Consider the following 21,719-nt stretch of genomic DNA (forward strand, 5'->3'; position numbering starts at 1 on the left):
AATTTTCTACTGGTTTTAGCTTGTTAATGGTTTAAATACTTTTTTTTAGCCGAGTGCATTATTTATTGCTTTATGCTATTTGATTTTATCTGTATGCCATCCTGAGATCCCAGTGATATAAGGCAGGATACAAATGTTTTAATAAATAAAAATAAATGAATAAATATTAGGAAAAAATGTAGCTCACTCCTCATTCAAGGAGCTCTCTTCAGTTGAGCTGCATTGCAGACCTGAGCTGGCAGTAGTATGGGGAATTTTAGAGGCTCTTAAAGGTAATGCCATCCTTTTTTATTAATTGCAAGAGAGGTGTGCCTGTTCAAATATAGATAGCTGTCAATTTAATTATTTCATGTCAGTACTGAAATTTGTATCTGGATAATTGTTCTGCAGTTAGATCAGTATTTGCACACTTTGCCAGGCTTTTTTGCCTTCTGAAATGAAAGCCCCAAAGTGATGTGAGGGAAATGTCTTTATATATGAGCGCAACCTTGAAAAAGCGCCTTATTGTATGTGGATATATGAATTCTGGGAAGCTTTTGGGAATTAGGATACAGGAGAAGTGTTGAGTAAAACTGCTAGTCAGGTTTGCACTGTGCCGGCTGCAATGTTCTGTGGCATAGTCCTTGACAAAGTTAATGCAAGTGAACAGTGTCCAAAATTTCCTTTTGTAATAGACACTCCTGTTTCCTTCTCCCCACCAAAAATGCTTATGCCGAAGAACATGATCATGGCATGTAGCACTCTAGGTAAAGTAGGCGTGCAAGTCAATAGGAATAGTGCTTCCCACGGCTGGCAGAAAGTCTGGACCGATGATACATCATACAAATTATATGTGAAGTCGTATTGGGTGTAAACCTTCATCCCCACAAGAGAGTTTGGAGCTTTATATTAAGTGTGCTACCGGCTTCCTTTTTTTATTAGTCTGAAAACAGGGCAGAAATCAAGGGGCAAAACCATATTTTTTAACAATCTTGTCACCTTTTCTACCTTTCTTTTTTCTTCAATGAACTGATTCCGCCCACTCTCCTCCAATTTCTTCAGTAGAATTAGAAGCACTATTTACTTTGCTCTGCTCATAATAGGCATTAAACCACAAAGGGATTAAAAATCAAGTTGGATCATGAAAGCTGTATCATAAGAATGTTTTATAAAATCTCCAGCTTAGAGCCAACATTGCATGAGCGCAAGTCTGCTCACACAACATCCTCCCCCCGCAGCCCCCCAAATCTTTTTTGGAAGGTCCCCAATGATATAATTGGTTATAATTCTAGTTTAACATTTGAATGTTATAGCTAAGCTGATATAATTGACATATCTTGTTCATTTACATTTTTTTTTTAGTTTTAAAAATAGTTTGTGCATACAGGAACATTTATGTAATTATTCTATAAGTTCTTTCCACATTTTCCATGAGTGGGGAGGTTGAAGGTCTTCTCTTTTTTATAGATCTGCACTAAACATCATAAAAGTCATCTGTTTTGACAGCTGGTTCTGCTGGACTTGAATACTTGGTCCATTTTCCCCCCATAAGCACCAATTCTGGAAGACTTTTCTTCTGGTTCTTGAACAAGAGTTCTTGATTGAATTTCCAGTTGGATGTGATTTTGAGTCTTGCTGCTACCAAGAAAAATGATAAGCCCTCAGATACATCATCTGTTTATCTAATGTCACATGACATCAATCCTATAGATAGCATACTTGTCAAATAAAGATGTTTCTGTCCTTAAAGATTACTTACTCCATACCGGCTAATGCTGGCCATCAATATTTCTGTTGTGTCTCTTCTCTGCCTCAGCCTCATAACTGGGTATAGTAGCTGCGTTCGGATGACACAATAGTCAACCATGTGTTAATAGGCAACTCCACAGGTGACTATTATCATGTCGTCTTGGGAGTGCCCCCTAAATAGTCATCTGTGGAGTTGACTGTTAACACATGGTTGACTATTGCCTATCCCACCCCCTCTCTGCTCTCCCCACCGAATAGTGGCACTGGTTCACCTTTTGTGCCAGGTCCCCCCATGTCAGGACCTGGCGTGAAGGGGGATTAGGGTGCCATGATTGGTGGTGCCCCACATGCTCTCAGGGACGTGCCTGGGTGGGGTGCCGAGAATGGGGAGGGTGGGGCGCAAGCGTATCTCCTGCAACAGTCAAGATGCTTGTGCCCCGCACTCCCTCTTCTCAAGCCACAGGAGAGATCTTCATATCCCATGTTCCCGTTCTCCCCAAAGTAGTGGAAAACAAGGACGGGGACTCAAGGATATCTCCTGCGGCTTGAAAGTTGCAGGAAAGATCTTTGCATCCCTCGTTCCCGTTCTTGCTGCCTCAACTTTGCTGTTGGGGGAAGGGCGAAAGGGTGCAGATGGATTTCTCCCGTGGCTTGACATGTGACATTGTACATCAACCCACAGTGGAAATCCATCCACATATCCCCTTCGCTCAACAGAAAATTATGGAGAACAGGTGGGCAGCGAAAGCCTCTCTCCTGCTCCTGACAGCTGCAGGAGAGATGCTTTTAGCATCCAGCCTACAGAGCCCCGCTGGGCAAGAGCAGCAGAGGTTAAGTAGTCAATGGAGCTCGCCACACAACAGTATAAGCAGCGGTTGTGCAGATAGTCAACTCTGCATGCCATTGATTGTTTCTGTTGGTTATTTCTGGGAAATAACTAACCGCTGTGTGGAAAAGGCTTGCCAGACGTTACAATAGTCAATGGTGGACTATTTAAGTAACATTGAACTATTTAATCAACCAATTGGCTATTGTGTCTTCTGAACCCATTACATGTGCCACATGATATTTTTCTGCACAGAGATAAACCTGTTAATGAAGAAACATTACCCTAGAAGGGAAGTAGGGCACAAATCCATGATTTGGGAAGCCATGTGCACATTTCAAACACTTCATAAAGTGACATATAAACTTTGTTTTGCAGTACATTTTCTCCTATATGGAGATCATCTCCATGTACGAAAAAGGTAGCATCAGGATGCCTCACCCTGTTGGTGTTGAGAGAGCAGGATAGGTAACTCTTAATAGGTCACTCAGATACTCTTAAAGTTCCTATAGTTCTCCCAGATGCATTGTAAAAATGAGAGAATAATATATAATGGTTGAATATAATCAGTTAAAATATATTTATATTTGTGTATTTATAAATATTTCTGCATAATAAAATTAAGACTAAAACTTGAGGGGCACGGGGATAGCTGTTATAGAATTATTGCAACACTAACTGGTCTAGCAGGTGAGGCAGGCTTTCTCCCAAAAATGCCCTGGGGAATGGTGCTGCCTCATGATCTAGCTCCATGCCCGTTGGGCCATCATTCTATAAGTCATTGAAGTGCCTGAGGATTGCAGATTGCAGATCCTTCACTACTTGCATTTGTGGCATCACATTTTTGGCTAAAGGAAAGAAGAAAACTGTAAAGCCCCCTGCTGCCTCCTGTTGTAAAAGAAACCTCCCCACCTTTCCATTTCATAGATTTCACACTCCCCCTGAAAAATAGTTCAGTTTCCATTTCTCCAACGGTGCTCCCCATATCATTGGGAAAGTATCCAGTGAAGACTAGAGCCCAGTTCTGCCCTTCAAAAGGACCCCAAAACCTTTCCTGGAATGACTTACATGCAGAAATCTAAAAATATAACAAAACCATTTTAAATACATATGAAATAAATCTAAAAGTTTTAAAGACCAGCCACGAGTCAAAGCGTTCTCTTAAATGGTTTATTGCTTTAGTGTTTTATTGCCAATTACCCAGCCATAAATCTCTGGCCAAGAATGCAGGAGGAAACTGCTGCTGTTTAAGAGAAACACAGTCCTTTACATAGAATCCAATCGTTCTGCCCAGAGACAGGTTCTGAAGCATAAGCCTGCCGATCCGGGTCGAAAAACCAAACGGGGTGCTGGTGTCATGGAGCCAAGAGCAAGCGAAAGTCCAGTCCCATGTCAAGAGCCGAGTCAGTCGTCCAAAATGCCAGGGTTAAGCTTTCAAGCGGAGTCAATCGAGCCGGTCGAGGTCAAGAACCAAAGTCACGGTCAGGAGGCAAGGCGTGGAGACACAAGAGCTGCCAGAGAAACGAAAGGTGTTCACCAGACCGAACCAGCAGTCAGCTTCTCTCTTTTCAAGCCCTGCCAGCATGACCCCACCCAGAGCCCAGCTGTGCCTCATTCCTCCACCCTTTGACCCAACCCCCTACTAAAGCTCGGCATTTTCCCCCTGCCTGTTCTGCAGGCGCATACTTCGTCTGACCCCCTGCATCTGTTCTGCCCTTTTTCTACATCTCCTTTCGTGGGGGCTGGGTGGTCGAACCACCTCTGTCTCTGACTCAGCCTCAGGAGAGACAGGCAGAGGAAGAGACTGCCCGGCTCGTGGCTCCTCCACGGGACCTGCATCCTCCTCCATTGCATGACTCCCCTCTATCAGTGCGTCGGTCTCTGGCCCGGCTGTGTGGGAGGAAACGCCCTTTACCTCTTGTAAGTTTGCCTCCTCCTCTTCTGAGGAGACTTCCTCGAGTGCAGCCCTAACAAAAAACAAAATCATGTTAAATTAGCAGTATCAAATCATCATCAGACACTTTAAAAGGCCTCAAAAATGTTCTTTGTCTGGCATCGAAATGACAATCAACTAGGTACAATGCGAGCCTCCCTGTAGAGAACATTCCACAAATGGGAGAAGGTCTCTTCCACTAGAGAGAAGGTCCTATCCCTGGTTGCCATCTGCTGCACACCAGATAATTGGGTTACCCAGAAGAATGCCTCTGCTGAAGGTCTTAACATATAGTACCCTCGTGCTAAGCTGTGATGGTCTTTAAAGGTCAAAATCAGCACTTAGGCCTGGAAATGGTCTGGGAGCCATCCTTGCTGATGTAGCCTGCCATATGATGCTTATAATGCCCAACCCCAGCTAGCAGCTGAATTTTGAGTTAACTTCCATTTCCAAACTGTTGTTAAAAGCAGCCTATATGTAGTGCGGTACAGCAGTCTGTACTGGAAGCCGTAAGAAGCTGGATAACTGAAGCTTGGTTATCTATCCAGATGGGGTTGCAGCTGGCACATCAGCCTATGCTGGAGAAACACACTCCCATAAAGGTTCCCCGTGACACTGCAGGAAGAAAGAGTACCTTCGAACTATGCTAGGTGAACATCGACAGGAAGGGAGCTCCACAGCCCGTTGGGGTCATCCCAAGAATCCCTTATCTCTTGTGCTCACCAACCTAGCAGATCTTAACGGTGGGCACTTGGTATTAATTATATTTATAATATCCTCTAGAAGTCATTTACATATGTTTTTGCATGCTGAAATGCACTATTTCATTAATTAAGAAAAAGCTAAAGTAGTTAAATTATGCTCTTGGATGGTCAGCATTACTGAAGTTGCATATTCCTCTTGCCAGTGATTCCACAAGGCGGTGACCCCATTTCAAAATACGGGGAAAAAGTGGTCTTGGTTTAAGCTGAATATACCATGATGGTTATGTTAGGATTGGATTAATTTATCTTTATTAGCATACAAGCAAATCATTTCCACTATTTAGATTTTAGAAGATATATAGTGTTAGGAGTGGGTGGGACAAAATGTGTGTCCTCTGCTTATTGGACTTCTGTTACTGTTATACTATCTCAAAATAAAGGGCTTGTTAGTTGTGAAGCACTTTATGATTCCCATGTTATTGAAGGTCTTGAAGAGGTGCAGGAGAATCACCATGCAGGAGAATTTGTTTATTTATTTATTGCATTTATATCCCGCCTTTCTTCCTCCAAGGAACTCAAGGCGGTGTACATAGTCCTCCTCCTCTCCATTTTTATCCTCTCAACAACAACCCTGTGAGGTAGGCTGGGCTGAGAGTCTGTGACTGGCCCAAAGTCACCCAGTGAGCTTCCATGACTGAGTGGGGATTAGAACCCGGGTCTCCCGACTCCCAGTCCAACACTCTTGCCACTATACCACGCTGGTTGCTCACTCTGTTAGAGAAAGAGCTATAGTTACAAAAATAGAGCTGTTTCTCAGTCCATTTTTGGAAGTTCTGTCAGAGGTGTAAGTCTGGAGAAAGAATAGTTCAGGTCATGCAGATTGAACAGAATAGGTTCTGCATAGTCATTGTTCTTTGTTGTATCAGAATAGAGCACAACTCTTCTGTAAACTCTGATAATATTTTTACAAGAGAACCCCAGATTACAATAGGTATTAGATACTGACATTGTAAATACTGTTGGTTTGGTGTAGCAATTAGGCCGCTGAAATTCTGCTTACGCAACAGCACTGTTCTCGAGGGTACAGCCTCCTGTGGTTCCTCAGCTGCTCCTGAGGGTTGTGGAGCTGTAGTGGGATGCGGACATCAGGAGACTCTGGCCAGGCTGGCCAGCGCAAGCAGAAGTGCCTTTCTGCTTGTGGATCCAAGGCATATACTCCATTAAAAACAAGATGCTTACTGGAAGAAATAAGACTTTCAGTAGCTCATTTCTTATTGCAAATTGCAATGCAAACTTTAATGTATGGTTAAGACTCTCACATTTGGTGTTGAACTATGTACTTTGTAGTTTTACTGTTAAAAAGATTTTTAAATCATCCATCAAAACATATTAGCCTGGTGTACAAAATGAGACCCCAAAATGGTCATAAAATCATAAGGTACAAAAATCCAAAACAGAATACAATCATAAAACAATTTAATAGGCAGTAAAATATAAAAGGAAAGGCTAACTATTGCATCAAGGGGTTATTGGTTGTAGTTTTTACAATACATACAGCATTGTTAATAAAAATTAAACTTGAATACTATATACAGCAGTTGCTGGGGAACATGGGTGGGAGGGTGTTGTTGCATTGCGTCCCCCTTGTGTGTCCTTGGTTGACAGCTGGTTGGCCTGTATCTGAACAGAGTGCTGGACTAGATGGACCCTTATAGTCTGTTCCATCATAGCTGTTCTTATGTTCTTACTCTAGTGTAATGTTTTGTTCTATGAATGGAAGTATTTTCCATTTACAGACTGAAAAGTTAGTATTCAAACTTGTGTTAAAATTTAGAGACCATTTTAGGTGCTCAAGCACAATGAGGCAGGGAGCAGATCATTTGGTGGCCAAGCACAACAGGATAGGCACAATACATGTTATTTCTTCTACAGTTCAGTAGAAAAATAATTTTATTGTATTTACTTTCGTTTCTATGGAATCTGCCGATAGGAACAAACCTTTCCATCTTATCCTCAAATATTAATTTATTCTGATATACAAGTATTGCTGTTAATATTAATCTATGGGCCAGAAGGGGTGGGTCATTTCATAGAAAGAACACCTTAATTGTGTGTGTTTTTAAAACGCATAGGTAAAAATGGAAAAGCATGCTAAATATACATAGTGAGACAAAGAGATGCAAACCCTGCATGTAAGAATGAAACAATGTACGTCCTACTCCAGCTGTAAATTAACATAGCTTAGTGGTCACATTTGCACCTTTTTCTAAGGAAATATTTGGGGGGGGGAATCAATGGGAAAATTTTAAATCATGGATCAGCAGGTTTTTGTTTTATACATTTTAAGTCAGTGATTTAGATTGACCTTTTTACATGCTGATTTAAATGCATCCTGATCTGCCCTCAGACTGTTCGGAGATTGGAAGTATGTCTGAGGAGGGAAGTCTGCCACTGTGAGCTGGAGCCCTGTGGGAGCCGGCAAGCCAGGGGTGGGGAATTGCAGCATGTGGCATCATAACAAGCAGACCAGGGCTTGAATTCCCGGTTTGGTCAGCACATGCAAGCCACATCGTTTGCCATGAGGCCGCCCCAGTGTAAGCCAAGTGCCCTTCAGTTTCAGCTGCATTACTTAAATCCATACCAAGACCTTAAGCAGGCCACGTTGGTTGATCTAGTCGTAGTCTGAACATAAATTGGCATGATCCTGTGTGTGAGAGAGCATAGTACTTAAAGTATGATTTTATTTAAAGCTGACAGTTTTTCAAACCTCTAGGATAGCAGTGCATGCTCCCTGAGTCCACCCCTTTTATTAATTTGCTAAACACATGCCTTTCAAAACAAATTCCTGGTACAGATTAAAAATTCATATGCTTAGCAATTTTCTAACCGAAACCTACAACAGATACTGTTATCGCAAATAGTTCTTTTGTTGTCTAACATATGTTGTAGAATTACAGCATCCTTCTGTAATAGTGAGATACCATTTTCATAATGTATGTTTTGCTTTCCAAAACTAAGCTTCTCTTGATGAAAATCTCCAGCAATTTGCATGCTCTGAAAGTGGTGTTATGAAGCCATTTCACTCTGTGTTAACACACACAGATTGTTCTGCTCATATTCTCAAAAACTAGTTATCATCGCATTTTTGAAATGCTTAGATCCAAACTAAAAGTTGGATTGTATACATCAAGTAGTTAAATAGCTATGAGCAGAAATGTGTTTCCTTACTAGACCGAACTATAAAGGCACAGTGGAATGTAACTGTCTGCATTGTCTTATCTGCAATATTCATTAAAATCTAAACTACTGTACTGCCACAAGTTGTTTCAAGCATGTAAGAGTAGTTTTCCTCAAGAAAAGCCTTTATTGTTTAACTTTTCTCTAACTAGTTGTTTTGTGTGACAGGTGGGAGATTCAAGAAAGAGATAGTAGTTGATGGACAAAGTTACTTGCTGCTGATTAGAGATGAAGGGGGTCCTCCAGAAGCACAGGTGAGTTAAGTCATTACTGTGCTTAAAACTGAAAATTTGTGACCAATATAATGGATTGGATCCAAACTTTAAGTTCCATACGTGGAAGGACTCTTTTTGTCCACAGAACACTTTTGATCCACTGAAGGGAGATGACTGGGGGCTTTAGGTGACTCCCTCAGAGCCCAAGTTTTTTTTAAAAAAAGCAAATTTTCCAACTGCACAAATGCCGTGTCAGACACACACACACCGCCCCCATCATACACATTATTTCTCTTTCACGACTGGACAGATTATCACCAACAGTAGAAGCACCTTAAACTTAAAGGCAGATTGAGAGGGCCATACGGTTACGCAGGAAGGACGACAGACCAAACGGATCACCAGTGAACTCCAACCCATCATTAGCGCAGACACTTCTCTCTCACAAGCCTTGGGAAGCAGATCAGTCCTGGCCTACAGACCACCGCCCAACCTGAAGCAAATGGTAACCAGCAATATTCTTCTTCGTGGTCTCTGTGCATCACACATATGGGCTCTGCGCCTGCGCGAAGCCCCGCTTCGGGAATCTTCTATAGCTAAAAGGCATTTTGGGCGGGAACCCCTCCCCCTCTACTGCGCATATGCAGAGGGGTTCCCGCCCAGATTCCCTCAGTTCTTCTTCGACCGTCTCAGCGACAGCCTCGTCGGGAACTCTCTTAAACAAACAAACAAACAAACAAATAGCTAAGGCTTACCTTTATTTTTCTCTCAACTCTCTCCTTCTTCCTATACTATCCTTTCCTAAAAAAAAAAAAAATTGTAGTTAGAAAAACTTTTCTCTTCACCTCTTTTTTTCTCTCATTCGCCCGCATGGGCCCCAAGGCCCCGTTTAAAAAGTGTGGCCGTTGCGGCACGAAGTTGCCCCCGTCCGATGGGCACAATTTTTGTGTAATTTGCCTAGGAGAAGGGCATAAGGTGGATAGTTGTCCCTACTGCCAGGCATTTTCAAAGCTCACAAGACGTCACAGAGCGGACAAACTGCGGGCTGAGCTGTGGGAAAGGGCACTCAGGGCGGTAGATAAACCAGCCATGGCACAAGAACAGCCATCCGTGCCTCCAGCTCCCGTCCAGCCGACTGTAAGTCGAGCTGACTGGCCCCGACAAGACGCGCCTGCCACGCCAGGACGCTCACTTGCTGCTCATGTAGCAAAAAAACTGGCAATGAAGGTCAGAACGCCGAAATCATCCGACAAATCAAAGACTAAGAAGAAGTCTAAACTTCACCGACACGACGTCGAAAGAAGACACGATATCGAAAAAAGACCATTGACTTCAACAGATCATCCTCTACCATCATCAGCATCGATGACGCAAACTATACCTAGACAACCGCCCTCGACAGCCGACCCTGTAACCGTACTTACACCGAGGCAGCCGCCTTCGACAATCGACCCCGTAACCGTAGCCTCGCTGTCGGAAGGGGAAATAAGGGATGCGTCCTCTGTGCGCAGTAGAGACCACCCTCATCAGCCAACACAGTTGCCTATTGATCTGCCGGCTTCCGAACATCGTAGATCACAGGATCGCAATCGACCATCGAGTCGATATCGGTCACCAGAATCTGTACAGTCATTTGATTCTCGATATCGTGAGCACACCCGCTACTACAGAGATAGACACCGTTCCAGATCCCCCTTGAGGGACTGGGAAAGGGAGTCTCAATGGTCTTTGCCTCCTAGCCATACCTACAGTTACGCAGACCTGGGGGAGTTAGAGGATCGATACCGTCGATCATCCCCTCGACATCGACCATCGACTACAGTATCTGCACCTGAGCCTGCAGCAAATTTAGGCTCAAACCGATTAGCAATGAAAAACAAAACCATACGAAGTCCGCTTCATCCTACTGAAACGGTAACCCTCGATAATCAACAGTTTGATATTCAAACTATTCAAGTTCAATCGTCGGACCACTCTGTAGAGGACTATTGCTCAGATTCAACACCGGCTCCATCTCTGGCCCCTTCAATACCCTCGCCTGACTCCATAGTTGAGGCACAAGGTGCGGTCTCTCCTTCGGACGGCCTAGGACATTTTGCCGACGTAATCCAAAGGATGGCTCAATCCTTGGGCATTGACACAAGACAAGCATTCGAAAAACCTACCGACATGGTGTTTGAGGCCATCTATACTGAGGCCACTACACCAATAGCCATTCCATTTCTCTCTACATTAGCAAAGTCAGTGAAAGAGCATTGGAAAGACCCCGCGGCACTTCAACCTTCTTCGAAAAGGCTTGACAACATGTATAGAGTGTTGGAAAAAGATGCACAATTTTTGTTCACGCATCCTCAACCTAATTCGATTATCGTTGAGTCGGCGCAAGGACATTCGCAGAGGACTCATACAGCGCCAGTTGATAAGGAAGGAAGGCGGCTTGACCTAATGGGTCGTAGAGCTTACTCCACGGCAGCCTTAAGCCTTAAGATAGCTAACTATCAGGCGACGATGTCAAGGTACCAGCTTTTCTTGTGGGAAAAGATGATGTCCCTCTGTGAAAATTTGGGAGATGATCAGAGGGAGTTAGCACGTATATTCCATGCTGAGGCAACTCGGATGGCTCGTCAGCAGATAGCGACAGCCAAACATCAATCTGACTGCGGAGCAAAAGCAATGGTGGGAGCAGTGGCATTGCGTAGACATGCCTGGTTGAGATCGGCGGGTCTATCCCAAGAGGCCAGAACACGCATTGAAAGTCTCCCATTCGACGGATCAGGCCTCTTTAATTCCACTACTGATGAGGCAATGGACACTGTGCAGAAAGCAAGAACGACTGCCAGAAAAATGGGAATTGGAGTAGGACAACAAAACCAATTCTTTAAACCAAGAAAATGGTTTAGACCTGACAACAGAGCACCACGATATCAGGCCGACAGGCCACAACAGAGACAATTCCCACCTACACAACAGGGACGGAGACAACTCCCTGCATCTAAGTCCAGGTTCCAACGTCGTAAGCAGGACTACCAACGAAACCGGCGCCTTTGACTTGATGTTTGTACACAACACCATCGTCCCCTTCGGCAACCGTCTATCGACAGCGTTCGACACCTGGTTGAAAATAACAACAGACAACTGGGTTCTCTCGATAGTCGAGAAAGGTTACAATATAGAATTCGATTCCGTACCACCAACAGGTCATCTACGAAGAACTATACCATCGATCCCCTTACGAAAGGAAGTTCAATCGTTGATACAAAAGGGAGCCATACAACCAGCGCCAAGGGAACAACTGCACCAGGGTTTCTACTCCCGGTACTTCACAGTACCGAAGAGCGATGGAGGAATTCGTCCCATTTTGGATCTAAGGGACGTAAATTATTACATCACACCAAAAAAATTTCAGATGGTCTCCCTCCCAAATATACTACCACTCCTAACGAAACATTCATGGTTCGCATCCATCGACTTAAAGGATGCGTACTTCCACATAGCAATCCACCCAGACAGTCAGCGGTTCCTCCGCTTCATCATCGGGGACCGAGCCTTCCAATATCGCGTGCTGCCCTTCGGCTTATCGACAGCACCGAGGGTATTCACGAAGTGCATTGCCGTGGTGTGCGCCCACCTCAGAAAGTGGGGGATTCAAGTTCACCCCTATATAGACGACTGGCTGGTAGTAGCGGAATCGAAACGTACCCTTCAATACCACATCTCCTTCATTCAGGACCTATTAAGCCAACTAGGCCTACTAATAAATACAGAAAAATCAGTTCTCTCCCCAACCAAAAGAATAAAATATATAGGAGCGATCCTAGACTCCACCACCACCAGAGCATACTTACCCATAGAAAGAGCGACTTCCATAGCAACCCTAACAAATCGGGTAAGGAAACAACAAATCGTAACCGCTCACACAGTGCAGAGATTGCTGGGGTTAATGGCGTCAACCACCATGGTGCTCTCCCTCGCAAAACTAAAGATGAGAACCTTGCAAATGTGGTTCATCAAAAATTTCAATCCCTTAAGAAACGCAAGGAAGACTATACTATCTATACCACCAAATGTCATCAAGTCTTTGAAGTGGTGGGAAAGCCTTCACAACCTGACAGAGGGAGTACCCTTCCAGTCTCCCTCTCCGACTGTAGCGATCACAACAGACGCTTCACCGAACGGTTGGGGAGCACATCTCGATTCTCTGCAAGTACAGGGTTCATGGACATCGAAGGAAAAGAAAAGACATATAAACTACCTCGAACTCTTGGCAGTACAGAAAGCCCTCATAGCATTCGAAAGTCACATAATCCACAAACATATACAAGTAATATCCGACAATACAACAACAGTATTCTATCTCAACAAACAAGGGGGAACCAAATCACCCCTTCTAATAAAACTCACCATGCACATCTGGGAATGGTGCACCCGACGTCAAGTATCCTTAACTGCAGTTCACATCGCAGGGATAGACAATCAGTTAGCGGACGACCTCAGCAGACATGCGTCGCTTGTTCACGAATGGAGTATTCATCCCACGATCATCGAACAAATCTTTCGAACCTGGGGGAGACCACAAATAGACCTATTTGCCACGCAACACAATGCAATCTGCAAACTCTTCTGCAGCAGGGCAGGGATAGGGAAGAAGTCATTAGGGGATGCATTCCTCTACAAATGGAACCATTCTCTCCTTTATATGTTCCCTCCTTTTCCTCTCATAACGAGAATATTGGCCAAGATTGTGCAGGACAATGCGAATTGCATAATTCTGACGCCTTGGTGGCCCAGGCAGAATTGGTTCGCAACGCTACTGAACCGATCTCAAGGCCTTTACTGGAACCTGCCAACGAGGAAGGATCTACTCTCTCAACACAGGGGCCAGATCCTCCATCCGGACATACATACACTCCACATGACAGCGTGGAGGTTACTTCCCCAATACTGAATGCTGACATGGCCAGGATTCAGGGGGTGTTAGATGCAGCATTAAAACCATCCACGAGACTAAATTACAACAGGAAGTGGGCTGCATTCAGTTCCTTCGCACTAGAAAATAAATTTCCCCCCAAATCTTGTTCCATTCATCAGGTCCTGTCTTTTTTGTTACAGTTAGTTGACAGGGGTCTGAAGGTTACTTCATTAAAGGTTTACATAGCAGCAATCTCCTTTTTTCACGATTGCGTTGAAGGTTTTAAAGTATTTTCACACCCGACACTCAAACAGTTTTTGAAGGGTGTATTAAACTTAAACCCACCTGTAAGGACATTTTCTCCTTCCTGGAGCCTATCGGTGGTACTGCATGCACTATCGAGACCACCGTTTGAGCCTTTGGCAACCGCTGATCTACGCCTTCTTACGTTAAAGGTCATTTTCCTAGTAGCAATAACTTCGGCGAGAAGAGCGAGCGAACTCTGTGCCCTAAGAATTGACGAGCCATACCTTGTTTTCCACCTTGACAAGGTGGTGCTCCGTCCTGACATCCAGTTCCTACCAAAGGTTGTGTCACCTTTTCATGTTAATCAGGACATTATCCTACCAGCGTTTTTCCAATCTCCATCCACTACATTGGAAAAAACTCTCCACTCACTAGATGTGAGAAGAGCTCTTGCTTTTTACAGGGATCGTACCTCCTCATTCCGGAAAACACAACGTTTATTTATTTGTCATGCAGGGGTTAAAAAAGGACAGACTGTATCATCGCAAAGACTCTCTGCTTGGCTAGTTCAGTGTATAACCCTGTCATATCAGCTACAAAAGCTGGAACCCCCAAAATCGATCAAGGGGCATTCCACCAGAGCTGTCTCTACGTCATCTGCCTTTCATCGTGGTATTACCATCCCAGAAATATGCAAGGCAGCGACATGGGCCCGACCTATGACGTTCGTGTCACATTACAAGCTGGACGTCAGGTCAAGAGCTGACTGCTCTTTTGGCAGAGCAGTTTTGTCATCACTATTTGCCTAAGGACACCAACCCTCCTCCGGTGAGTAAAAGCTTGCTAGTCGCCCATATGTGTGATGCACAGAGACCACGAAGAAGAAGGACAGGTTGCTTACCTGTAACTGTGGTTCTTCGAGTGGTCATCTGTGCAGTCACACAACCCACCCTCCTTACTCCCCTCTTGGTGTCCAACAATTATTACTAATCATTATCAAGTAGTGTCTTTTAGGTACACCTGAAGGTGTCGAAATTCCTCAGACGAGGCCTCAGGGTCTCAGAAGAACTGAGGGAATCTGGGCGGGAACCCCTCTGCATATGCGCAGTAGAGGGGGAGGGGTTCCCGCCCAAAATGCCTTTTAGCTATAGAAGATTCCCGAAGCGGGGCTTCGCGCAGGCGCAGAGCCCATATGTGTGACTGCACAGATGACCACTCGAAGAACCACAGTTACAGGTAAGCAACCTGTCTGTACACTGGACAAAGACACAGACAGAGGGACCAGACCATGAAATAGACTCAAGGGCTCACTGCCCCCATATCTATTCAGGCGATACTGTCACAGGACCCAACAGCATCAGTCAGTCACACCATCAAGGGCTCTTTCACCATGTAGTATATGCCATCATTTGCCAGTAATGCGCCTCTACAGTTTACATAGGCCAAACAGGTCAACCTCTGCCCAAGAGAATAAATGGACACAAATCAGACATAAGACAAAGCAGAACCCAGAAGCCTATGGATGAACACTTCAACCTTCCAGGGCATACCATTGCTGATTTGAAAACCACCGCATTACAACGAGTACACTACAGAGGAAGAATCCAACAAGAAACGGCTGAACTGGAAATTACCAAGAAACTGGACACTGTACAATGTGGTTTGAACAAAGATGATGGCTTTCTATCCTACTACATGATTTAACAACAACTATTTGGACACTGTATCTGCTTAACTCCCAAACCTCCCCTCAAGACGATTCCATTTGCTCTAGGAGTAGGGGACATTGCAGAAACCAGGACAATGAAGAGGTTCACAGCTGTGGCAGCGCCATGGACCAACCACAGACTTACAGCCATCACTATTGGAGACATGGGATCATCATCAAAATCATTGAAGGGCGAAGGTAAAAAGAACACATGTTTCTTTGATATGCCCTTAAAAGGATGTCACTACGTTCAATGCATCTCATGTTACAGCAACCAGAACACAGTAAAGATCTTCCTGAATACTTCAGGTCTGGCATAGCCACAGAAAAAGGGACAATTTATCGGAGAGAAACTGGAGTGCTGGGCTGAAAACAATAGAATGAAATTTAATAGGGATAAATGCCAAGTTCTACATCTAGGAAATAGAAACCAAATGCACAGTTACAAGATGGGGGATACTTGGCTGAGTAATACTACAAACAAGGATCTTGGAATTGTTGTAGGTCACAAGCTGAATATGAGCCAACAGTGCGATATGGCTGCAAAAAAGGCAAATGCTATTTTGGGCTGCATTAATAGAAGTATAGCTTCCAAATCGCGTGAGGTACTGGTTCCTCTCTATTCGGCCCTCGTTAGGCCTCATCTAGAGTATTGCGTCCAGTTCTGGGCTCCACAATTCAAGGAGGACGCAGACAAGCTGGAGCGTGTTCAGAGGAGGGCAACCAGGATGATCAGGGGTCTGGAAACAAAGCCCTATGAAGAGACTGAAAGAACTGGGCATGTTTAGCCTGGAGAAGAGAAGATTGAGGGGAGACATGATAGCACTCTTCGAATACTTAAAAGGTTCTCACACATAGGAGGGCCATGATCTCTTCTAGATCCTCCCAGAGTGCAGGACACGGAATAACGGGCTCAAGTTAAAGGAAGCCCGATTCCAGCTGGACATCAGGAAAAACTTCCTGACTGTTAGAGCAGTACGACAATGGAATCAGTTACCTAGAGAGGTCATGGGCTCTTCCACACTAGAGGCCGCTGGACAACCATCTGGCAGGTATGCTTTAGGGTGGATTCCTGCATTGAGCAGGGGGTTGGATTTGATGGCCTTGTAGGCCCCTTCCAACTCTGCTATTCTATGATTCTAAATGCTCATTTGGCGATCAGCTGCCATGCTGAAGCTGCATCTCTTCTCTCCCCACACTGGAAGATCTTCAGGCAAGCAATATGGTCAACTCTATTAGTAAAGCAACAGAAAAGTTGACTGACAAGATTGGAGGTCTAATGCTTCATGTGTATGAAGATGCCAAAAACCTAACTTGAGTGGACACTCCTTTCCTGCATGCGTTGTTATCAGCCAGTTTCCCCAGGCCTTCTCATTCAGCTCTCTGAAGCTGCTGAACAATGTTCCTATTGATTATCATGATTTCCTCCAGTGCATTGTAGAGAATGACAAGGAGCATCTCCAGAAAAAGTTGTGCAAGGACACACTAGCCCTGTAACTGCGCAGTGATAGATCAGTAGAAAGGACAAGCATGGACAAAATTTATACATTGGCCAAAGTGGTTCTCAAATCTGGAGAAGAAGAGCAATACTTCTTGGGAGCACAAGAGCCAACAATGCGCGGGGCGCATGTCCTCATGTCTGCAATTGAAGAGGGTTGCAAGGGCATAACTGGAGACACTGCCACACAGAACATTTTCAAAAATGCATCTTCCATTGTAACTAATGGAGCATCAGTTAACACTGGGGAGGATGCAGGATTGTGGCACTTGTTTGAGGAATGTATGCAAGGCACTGACAATAACATCCCACTCATCAAGATCTGGTGTTCCGTCCACAGGTCCAACCTGGGCATGGGAAAAGGTGTGCAACACAGCCACTGAGGTGAGCCATGTTTTTCAGAAGCTGGGTTCAATCTGCTCTTTCTTCTACATATCAGCTGTGCGCACACGAGAACTTAATGAGTTGGCTGGAGCAAACAAACTTTGCTTGCGTTCTCTCCCAACCATCTTTGAGGTAAGATGGACAGAGTACTCCTTCTCCCTCATGGACACAACTCTTCACTCTTGGCATGTGCTTGTTACATACTTTGAACAATTGAAGGGAGATGGCAGCAAGGGATTCTTTACTTACCTTGTCACAGCGGAAAACCTTAAGCGAATGGCATTTCTGGCAGACATCCTTTGTGTGTTCAGCAGGTACCAGAAGCAACTTCAAGCAGATGCTATCACCATCCTGGACCTGCTAAGGATGACAGCAGAGGTCAGATCTAAAATCAGCGCTTTCACAGAGATACCTCTGCTTGGCGGGTGGGTGGAGGCTCTGCATGAAAGCACTGAAATGGATGAGACTGGAACAAAACAATTGAAAGGAATGACCCTAATAACGATGAGGCCAAGGAGGCATAAGTTGCACCACCAGTTTCTTACTGACAACCAAGATATGGAGGCTTATTTTCATTGAAGTCTGAGAGTCTCTCAGTAACTTCCTCGAAGAAAAGTTCAGCATCGATGATGGCCTAATGCATATCGCCAAACCATTTTGTGTCCTCTTGCCAGATGTGGATCTCAAGAAGGTATTCAACACATTGGGAGCAGACTTGGACCTCACAGAACTGGGGATGGTGAATGAAGAAACATTGGACACTGAGTGCGTTGAGAGTGTGCGCACCATGGCTTTGAGGGACAAGGTCAGATTATTTGCAGGGTCGCTGAATTATAAGAATGTCACTACGATCCTCGCCTGCATATTCACTGCAAAACGCCGTAGTGCTGATGTTGAGAGGCTCATAACTGCAAGTGTTGCACTCAGAAGTAAAAATAGGGTCAGACTGTCTGTGCAAACAGAGAAGTTACATCTTTATATTCATTATAATATGTCACCATTGGCTGACAGCGACCCTAAACCAGCTGTTTTGCATTAGCTGCAGAAGAAAGAACATAGAGTGCGAGACAGGCCTAAAGCACGAGAACAGGAGTACTTTAAGGGTATCTACAAGGGTGTGACAAAGCATTTACTTGCCCGAAGGTGAAGGTGAAGAAGAGGAGGTTCCGCCCCCCTAAAAAAAGTTTTTTAAAAATGGTTTGGGCATTTGCTTTATGAAAACTGAGCACATTCGACCCTTATATAATTTGTGTTATGTGCCATCCATGGCTTTGTCTATTGTTAAGTTCTTAATAAATACATACACATCACATGTCTTATTTTTTTCACCACTTTTCCCAACTGCACATTCTCAGATTTCCAACTGCACATCTTTTTCCCGACTGCACATTTTGTGTCCAACTGCACACTAAAAAAAACCCTGCTACAGCCCCCAGTGCTTCCTCTCACACTGTTCTGGAGGGGCCCTCAACTGTCCAGAGCAGACTTTTTGGAGGGGGAAAGATGTAGAAGGAAGAATTGGCAGAAATTGTCTCCCAACACATTCCAGTGGGAATGAAGTCTGAGTCCAAGCCAACATGCTTATGTTAGTGTGTTCACTAGTAAATCAGTGGTATGAGTTCTTGATAATTTAACAGTAATTGAGTGCTGTACATGGGAAGCGTCTTGCTGATATAATCATTTAAAAATTCTCTTTCCGTTGATATACTACCATTAATATTACCAGTCATGTTATGTCCACACGTAATCAAATATTTTAATTTTTTATTAAAATTCGCCTCATGAAATTTAAAACACTACTGAAGGTATTCAACATTTCAATTTGAACCAGATGACAGTTTTAACTATATATTTTTGTGGCGGGTGGGGTGGGGGTGGAATGACTTTTACACATTCACAAACGGTGAGGCCTTCATTAAAATTAATGGTAACAGTGAAGTGCTGAATTCCTTTTCAATGGGATGATGAAGTCAGGTAGTATAACACAGAGAAATTGAACTACTCCACTCATCATCATCATCATCATCATAAAAAAATAATCTTTCCCACCTCTCCCTCTGGATTGAAGCGAGGAACAACATCAAATACAAAAAGACTATAAAATACTTAAATAATTAAAAACATTTAAAACTGATACATTATTAAAATAACAGCCAGACATCTTAAAATTCAACTGGGTAGGCCTGGTGGAACAGATCAGTCTTTATAGCTTTGTTAAATTCTGAACGACTGTTAAGTTGGCGAATCTCTCCTGTCAGGCCATTCCACAGTCTGGGAGTGGGAGTGGTAGAAGAGAAGGTCCTCTGGGTAATGGTTGTCAGCCTAGTTTTCACTGAGTGAAGTAAATTCTTACTAGAGGACCTGAGTTTGCAGGGCAGATTGTACGGGAGAAGGTGACCGCAGGTAACCTGGATCCAAACCATGTAGGGCTTTAAATTCTTGGACTGTAGAGCTTGGAAGGGCATGGTTGTTAAGAACAAATTCCACTAATGCAGCAGGCAGAAACTACGTGTGTGTCACAAAAACACACGAACACAAGAACACAGAAGCTGTTGTGTGTTGGATAGATGTGTACATGTATGTGACCTAACTTTATTTTTTAATTATGAATGAATAAAATAAACTGGTACTGATTTACTATTAGCTTGGGAAAAGGTCTTCCATTTGCATTGTTTACCATTGTGAGCACTCATATCTTCAAAGAAAAAGATGGTTTGCATAAAGGTCCTTGACAACTGAAATGATTTGCTGTAGTAATGTATTTGCTATCTCACTCCCTGTACCAGAATTCCTCTGGTCCCTTTTAAATTCTGTGTTCTCCTGATTCCAAATACAGAAAGATTAATAATATCTGCTACATTATTTATGGATTCCTGCACTTGGTGGATTCCTGTGCTGAGAAGGGAGAGTGGGATTTGATAGCCTTCCAACTCTATGTTTCTGTGATCTAATAATTGACTCTGACCCTCAAATCACACTATGATCAATTGGCCGGACACTTTGCAGATAAAGTCGGTTGAATCAGTGACAATTTAGACACTATTTTTTTAACAGAATCGGAGCTGGATATGACCAAAGTGCCGTCTAGCCATGTTATCATGGATACTTTCAGCTTATTTAGCCTGAGGACATGGACAAACTGCTTGGAGGATTGAGGCTCTCTGGATATTTGCTCATCTTGGCTTGTGAATTCAGCCAGAGCTTGTTGAGATCCATTGGTTTCTGGTTACTACTGTTCCAGTATAAAATCTGCCATTTTTAGCCAAGGTGCTAGAGTGTGACTTCACAACTTCAGATAGTATTGGATGATGCAGTTCAGGCCTGGCTTTGGGAAAGAAACAGCCTTGGCTGCCCTAATAGATTATTTTCACTGGTGTGTGTGTGTGTGTGTGTGTGTGTGTGTGTGTGTATGATCGATGCCCTGTTGGCTGTCCTGGACATCTTAGCAGCTTTCGATACCATCAGCCGTTTTCTGGGTTGGGCATAGGAGACACAGTGTTGTGGTGATTCCTGTCCCTACTGGATGAATAATCTAGGGAGAGAATCTTGCGTGACTTCTTCTCCATCCCATGGCATTGGCCTATGGGGTGGGTGGGTCACAAGGTTCATTCCTGTTCCCTATGCTTTTTTAACATCTACATGGAACTGCTGGAGAAAATCATTCAGAGGTTTAGGCTAAAGTGCCATCAATAGGCAGATGACACTCAGCTCTATCTCTATCTAATGGAGGAGGGAAAAGGAACTGCTGCTTCAACATTGGCCAGCTGCTGTGCCCACAGAGCTCCATCCAGCTGCTGGCCAGCTTTGCACATGCACACTGTCTTTTCTTTCTCAGCTGCAGCAGCTGGCTGGGATCTGGGGCTCTGACGTATAGATTTAGGCTGTGGTGCTTTGTGTTCAAAGCTATGAACTGCCCACTTGTAGCAGAACATGTGAACTGAAAAACAACAATAGTAAAGTGCTATCATGTGGTACAAATGATCTGGGATAATTACTAGTAGCTTTGTCATAAGATTACTGTGAAAAACATCACATTTTAAAATAAAGAAGATTCAGAATTTCACAATTAACCATCATGAGCATTGGCTATGTATAACTGTTATCCCTGGTGGAGTTGGCTTTGATAACGGCAACCTGGTAAATATGTTACAATATATTTTAATTGGTTGATAAAATCTGTCTGAATTTGCTGCCCCTTTTGATTTTATTAAGTTTTATGGATTTCATTGTAGAGCAGTTTTAATCATACTCTTGTATACTGCCCTGATATCCACAGAGATGAAGGGCAGGTTAAAATATTTTCGATAAATTAACGAATCAGTGGACTGTTT

At 43.8% G+C, this 21,719-nt stretch overlaps 1 protein-coding gene across 5 annotated transcripts in view; it reads left to right on the top strand.

Annotated features, from left to right (window-relative positions):
• AGAP1 (ArfGAP with GTPase domain, ankyrin repeat and PH domain 1) overlaps positions 1 to 21,719 on the top strand; it is a 452,256-nt gene that overhangs the window by 75,198 nt on the left and 355,339 nt on the right. For 4 of the 5 annotated variants that reach the window (XM_063116055.1, XM_063116056.1, XM_063116057.1 and 1 more), the window contains one exon: positions 8,597 to 8,682. In XM_063116055.1, the coding sequence (XP_062972125.1) occupies positions 8,597 to 8,682 (86 nt within the window). Of the gene's footprint in view, positions 1 to 8,580; positions 8,683 to 21,719 lie in introns of all 5 variants that reach the window. The other variant, XM_063116059.1, reaches the window with a different exon arrangement.

The sequence above is a fragment of the Elgaria multicarinata genome, chromosome 2, assembly GCF_023053635.1.
Source record: "Elgaria multicarinata webbii isolate HBS135686 ecotype San Diego chromosome 2, rElgMul1.1.pri, whole genome shotgun sequence".
Classification (NCBI taxonomy): domain Eukaryota; kingdom Metazoa; phylum Chordata; class Lepidosauria; order Squamata; family Anguidae; genus Elgaria; species Elgaria multicarinata.